Here is a 6,196-nt window from a genome sequence, read left to right as displayed (position 1 = left end):
GATTCAGCCCATCTCCTCCTCCAGACACCACACTCACAAGGAGATTCTCAAACTATTTTGTTCTTTCATTTGTTGTCACTGGGTTTATAAAACCAGAAACTTGGGTCTCATTACTCCATTTAATGGCCTGAATCCAGAGGAGTAACTTATGGGTCTGAGTGCCACCAGCTGGGACTTCCTCCAGTAGGTATTTGGGGTTGGGAGCTGGTGGGGGTCAGTCTGTGTTGACTGAGGTGGACAGGAAGGGTTTTCGTGAGAGGCCAAAATATGTTTATACCAGTTGTTCTTGTTGTTATGATTAAAGTACACACAAACAATAAAACTTAAGTGCAGAACTCCCATCAAACAACCCACACTTGTCACCAAAGAAGTGAACACAGCTTTGGTCTACGTTAAAAGTTTAGCAACTGAATGAACGTCTTTCTGTCTTAGAATTTATAAGATATTTAAGGTGTGTATGTTTATTTAAGTGATTCTCAACTTTCACCAATTCAATTAACTCTTTCATCCTATTAGCATTGGATGAGAGGTTTTCCACCATCCTATAATTCTCTTGTTCAGATCTGAGTGAAAATATCCAAAATCAGGTCATAAAAAGAACTTTTTTCCCCACTAAATTTGGTCAGGGAATATGCAGATTTCCCCCTGCTGTTGAATTGTCTCCCCCTGGCATTTTATTTAGACCTGGGCTCCCCAGTTGGCACTAGTGATAAAGAACCTGGCTGCCATTGCAGGAGACAAGCGAGACTCAGGTTCAATCCCTGGGTCAGGCAGATGCCCTGGAGAAGTGCATGGCAACCCACTCCAGTCCTCTTGCCTGGAGAGCCCATGGTCAGAGGAGCCTGGCAGGCTACAGTCCATAAGGTGGCCATGAGTCAGACATGATTGCAGCGACTTAGTGCACAAAATATTAAAACCCACTTGCCTTTTCTGAGCACACACTGCTAATTGGGGCCAGACAGATTCCCCACCCACCCCCCACCCACCCACCTTCAGCCCAGAGTGTGTGGGGAGGCTGCCTGGACTTCCACATCTGCCACTGTTGATCCATGTACTGGATAATCACATGCCCATCACCAAGATCTAACTGGGTTAGAAATGGAAGGACAGTGAAGCCAGTGGGGAGGTTCTAGAATATTTCACTTGGGTACCTTGAGGTCAGTTACAGGTCTGGACATCACTTCTCTGAAGAAAGTCAAGGAGCAGGCACAACCAGGTAGAGAAGGGACCCCGGAGTCAAACACCTGGCTTTCTGGAGCAGCAAGTCAGAAGGCCTTGAAGCTTAGCTTCTGGAAGTTTTTGCTGGGGACTGGCCCCTCCCACATGATGACACTGTGGGGTGGGGTAATAGCAACCCAGCTCTGCCCCCAGCTACTTCAGACACCCACACCAGTGCCAAGGTAAGAGATGGGTCAGACCACAGGCAGGTGGAGATCAGCCCTTGGGCTTGCCCCATCACAGTCCAGGACTCACAGATTCAGGGGCAGAGACACGTGTGTAAGGGAACAGTCTCACCGCCCAAGGGAATCTGGCTGCAGTTAATGGTGGCAGAAGCCTGCCCCCTTCTGAGCCTGTTTCTTCACTCACTAGTTGACAGTGGACCCCTGGTCCCTTCCAGCTCTGCCCACCCACCAGGCTGGGACCCACCGGCTGTGGTGAGCTGCGCGCCAGCCACCAGCAGAGAATGACCACCAGTCAACGGGTCGTCCCTCATCACTATCCGGGGAGTGGGGGTGATGGGACATCCTTAAGTTGGAGTGAGAACTCATGACTTGGCAATAGGCAGGGCCACCCTTCTGTTTCAGACAGAAGCAGGAGATGGGGAAGGGGTGGTGGTTTGTCTGCTGAGACCCCCAAAATCTCTGCCGGGCCGGGAATGGGCTGCTCCAGCCGACTTGTGCAGGGGAGCAAGGGTCTCTGCGTGCAGCTCCAAGCCCTGACTCTAGGCCTGGCGGTCAGTGGGAGAGGCCGGGCAGGGAGGGGTCGCTCTTGCTCTTCTTACAGGCATATCTTGGGATGGGGGGGTCACTTTGGCCCTGATGGGGTCGGCGCGGAGTGGGGAGGTTCCAGGACTGGGGATGGTCCAGCCGTATCATACCCTCCCAGAGGGGGCCCCGCCCCGAGCAGGGGAGGCAGGATCAGTCCTCCTTCCGTGCCCGGAACTCGGGCATGCTCCAGGCCCGCGGCGGCGGCGTGTCCCGCTCCACGTCCTCGGAGATGGTGTGGATGTCGCTGGCGAAGGGGGCGATGCGCGCGCGGCTCCTGAAGGTGGCCAGGCTGCCTCGGGGGGCCCGCAGGCTCCACTGTCGCGTCAGCCGCTGCGCCTCCTCCTCTTCCTCCATCCTCTCCAGGACCTCCTGCAGCACCGAGCGGAAGAGCCGGGAGACCTCCTGCACCTCCGGCTCCTGCTCCGCCACCAGCTGTCGGAACCTGGGGGCAGCGGGCGACGAGACAAGGAAGGGCTGCGGTGGGTGAGGTGGCGCGCGACCCCAGGGGCGTCCCTGCGCGCCCCCCGTGGGCAACTCCCAGCTTCTCCACTTGCCCACTTCTGAATCAGAAATCCACCCACCTCCTAACGCTTCGGCCCATCCTGAGGTCCCCCTCTGCCACTCCTGGCCTCCGTGAGACTCAGCTTCCCCATCTGTAAACTGGGGTCACAGCTACTTTTTTTGATGAGTTTAATGCGCTAACATAGGGAAAGATACTGGTAGCTGCTTCGGGTTACCGATGTAGTGAGGGGATCCCACTGGGGTTTTTCTGCCCTCACTGGCCAGCGTGATCTCTCTGAAATGTACTTCCGATGGTGTCACCGCCCTCTGATCGTCCTTCCATAGCTCCCTGCCACCTCCTGGCTGAAGGCAGAGCTGTTTGGCCTGCTCACCAGTCTCCCGGCTACTTCCTGTCTGCGCTGCAGCCAGGAATGCGGTTCCCCAGGGCCCCAGGTTCTCCGGGATCCCTGCGTGTGTTCCCAAGCTGTTTCCTCTGTCTTGAGGTCTCTGGCTTGGAGCTCCAGAAAGAACCACCGCTACCAAGTTCATGTAATACCTGATTTCCTGGTGTGACCCCGAACAGCACACAAACTCTACATTTGCTAAAAAAAAAATTTTTTTTTTTTTAGACCGTGGTTTCTATTGCAAATAAACGTGGGTTTTTTTCTGAAAAAACAAAACCCCAAAAGCTCATGTGCCTCTGGGAGCTGCTTCCTACCTCCCTCAGACTCTAGCCCTGACACAGCGACCCATGGCCTCTTCTTCTTCTCTGCTCCTTCTAACCGATCCCTGGTTCATCCAGGTCCCGGACTCCAGCCCCGGGAGATTATTAGTCACTGGGGCTCCAGGCCGTGGGCTCCAGCCCCTACCGCTGCCCCCGCGCCCCCGGAGCCTGGAAGGGTCCCTGCCTGGTGCCTGGAGGGGAGTTACCTGAGTTACCTGAGGATGGCAGGGAGTTACCTAAGGATGGTGGGGAGTTACCTGAGGATGTCTGGAGTTACCTGAGGATGGCAGAGAGTTACCTTAGGATGGTTGAGAGTTACCTGAGTTACTTGAGGATGGTGGGGAGCTACCTGAGTTACCTGAGGCGGTCTGGAGTTACCTGAGGATGGCGGGCCCACAGTAGGCCGGGTGGATCTTGGCGCAGACGTCCTCCAGCTGCAGCCTCTCGCCGGGGCTGAGGTCGTAGGTGGGCCGCGGCGCGCTGGCCAGCCAGCTGTAGTCCACGCGGGTGCAGACCTTCCTCACCGCGTGGCTCCGCTCCCGCTGCTGCCGCTCAGCCTCGCGCATCTGCCCCGCCAGCTCCACCATGAGCGTCTCCAGCACCATCTCCGCCGGGCTCCGTGGGGACGGCCGTGGCGGCGCCTCGTTCGCCCGGAGCCACGGGAGCAGGGACATGGCCCCCCAGGCCCTGCCGGGCAGGCAGGAGTGCGTCTTCCTCAGCCCCTCTGTCAGCCAAGGTGGGGAGAACGGGGTGGTGGGGGGTGGGGAGAGCTGAGGCCCGAGTGAGAAGACCTCCCCCTTCACAGCTGGGTGGCCTCGGGTAGGACGCTTAACCTCTCTGAGCAATCGTTTCTAAGTCTGTAAGACAAAGTCGTGGTGTTGTGAGAAGCAGTTATGAATAAACTTGGGAAGCTGCAAGCACTGCATAAAAGTAAGATAATCTCATGGTCATAAAAGTCTCTAAAGCCTCCAGATGATTGAGCCTCCAGATCCTTGGTAACTCCAAACAAAGATGGAAACATACTGTTAAAAATAAGGCCACAGGCCCCAAATGGAGTCCTGATGCTAAGCCCCACATCACCAAACCAAGATTTAATTAGTTTCACCTCTCACAGGAATCACCTGATCAGCGCTAGTTAAGTAATCTGCCTGGTAGCCCTCTGCCAGCCCCTAAAGGATAGAAACTTTGCAGCAATCAGTTTGCTTTTTTTTCTTTCTGTAACGTCTTTGTTCCCACTCCCTTTCTGACTATAAAAGTCTTTCATTTGGTATAATTCCTCAAAGCTCCTTAATATTTGCTAGATTTGAATAGATATTTTTGCTCAAATAAACTAAAAAATATTTTAATATGCCTCAGTTTACCTTTTAACAATACTATATGGCTAAGCATAATCTTATTCCTATGGCTTAAGGGGAAATAAACACACATTCAGAACAGATGTTTTCATAACAGGAAATGCCCCCAATCTGTTGCTGAAAAAAGCTGAAGATTGTATGGGACTGATATTGTCCTGTAAATGATACAACTTACCTACCATTCATTCATTTATTCATCATTCATCAGGCAGAAGCATTCATCAAGCACAGTGTACACATCTCCAGAGGAACACAAGCGTGATAGCATGTCTGGACCCTGCTCTCCAGCAGATATAAGACTTGATGAGTAAAACCATAATTTAAGTGGGAAGAGGTAAATGTGGCTGGTGAAGCATGAAGTCAGTATTGCTGGGGTAGGGACGGGGAAGGAGTGGTTCTGGATGATGAAAGGGGTTTTGGAAAGCTTTGTGGATGAGAGAATGCTGAGGGGTGAGTACAGCCTTCAGACACATGGACTGATGGAGCAGACATCCCAGGTCGAGGATCCTGCCACGGTACAAGGTAAGATGTGTGACAGGGATCCTAACTCATCATCATATTCCCACAGGGTCTTGCTCAGTACAGGTTTGATGAATGACTGAATGATTAGATGGATGGATAAGTGAATGATGGATGAACACATACTTGAGTGAATGGACTGCCATCTCAGGCATGCCCTGCTGCCTGCTGGAAGTGGGTTCATGCCTCTGACAACAGTGAAGGTGAGCGCCATTCCTGGGCTAAAACCTGAAATGGGTCTTTGAGGAGGCTCATCTCCCCTTCCTATGCCCTTCTACCCTCCAAGGAGCTCCACGTTGCATGCAGCAGTGGTCTTATTCCTGCCTAGACCCTCTCAGTTCAGTTCAGTCGCTCAGTCGTGTCCGACTCTTTGCAACCCCATGAATCGCAGCACACCAGGCCTCCCTGTCCATCACCAACTCCCAGAGTTTATTCAAACTCACGCCCATCGAGTCGGTGATGCCATCCAGTCATCTCATCCTCTGTCGTCCCCTTCTCCTGCTGCCCCCAATCCCTCCCAGCATCAGGGTCTTTTCCAATGAGTCAACTCTTCACATGAGGTGGCCAAAGTACTGGAGTTTCAGCTTCAGCATCAGTCCTTCCAGTGAACACCCAGGATTTATCTCCTTCAGGATGGACTGGTTGGATCTCCTTGCAATCCAAGGGACTCTCAAGAGTCTTCTCCAACACCACAGTTCAAAAGCATCAATTCTTTGGTGCTCAGCTTTCTTCACAGTCCAACTCTCACATCCATATGTGACCACTGGAAAAACCATAGCCTTGACCAGACGGACCTTTGTTGGCAAAGTAATGTCTCTGCTTTTTAATATGCTATCTAGGTTGGTCATAACTTTCCTTCCAAGGAGTAAGTGTCTTTTAATTTCATGGCTGCAATCACCATCTGCAGTGATTTTGGAGCCCAAAAAAATAAAGTCTGACACTGTTTCCACTGTTTCCCCATCTATTTCCCATGAGGTGATGGGACCAGAAGCCATGATCTTAGTTTTCTGAATGTTAGCTTTAAGCCAACTTTTTCACTCTCCTCTTTCACTTTCATCAAGAGGCTTTTTAGTTCCTCTTCACTTTCTTCCATAAGGGTGGTGTCATCT

At 52.4% G+C, this 6,196-nt stretch overlaps 1 protein-coding gene across 1 annotated transcript; it reads right to left on the bottom strand.

Moving 5' to 3' along the window:
• Positions 1 to 1,859: 1,859 nt before the first annotated feature.
• On the bottom strand, positions 1,860 to 3,898 carry RD3 (RD3 regulator of GUCY2D). Its single transcript, XM_043924513.1, has 2 exons — positions 3,592 to 3,898; positions 1,860 to 2,430 (listed from the first exon to the last, which is right to left on the bottom strand). Exons 1-2 carry the CDS (start codon positions 3,885 to 3,887, stop codon positions 2,139 to 2,141), a joined length of 588 nt encoding a protein of 195 aa, XP_043780448.1. The 5' UTR covers positions 3,888 to 3,898; the 3' UTR covers positions 1,860 to 2,138.
• Positions 3,899 to 6,196: the final 2,298 nt, after the last annotated feature.

Source organism: Cervus elaphus, chromosome 14 (assembly GCF_910594005.1).
Source record: "Cervus elaphus chromosome 14, mCerEla1.1, whole genome shotgun sequence".
Lineage (NCBI taxonomy): Eukaryota > Metazoa > Chordata > Mammalia > Artiodactyla > Cervidae > Cervus > Cervus elaphus.
This window is presented reverse-complemented; position numbering and strand designations above follow the sequence as displayed.

Coding starts and splice junctions, on each gene's coding strand:
- RD3 (XM_043924513.1), bottom strand. CDS start 3,887: ATGTCCCTGCTCCCGTGGCTCCGGGCGAACGAGGCGCCGCCACGGCCG. Junction 2,431..3,591: donor TGTGGGCCCGCCATCCTCAG/GTAACTCCAGAC, acceptor CGCTGCCCCCAG/GTTCCGACAGCTGGTGGCGG.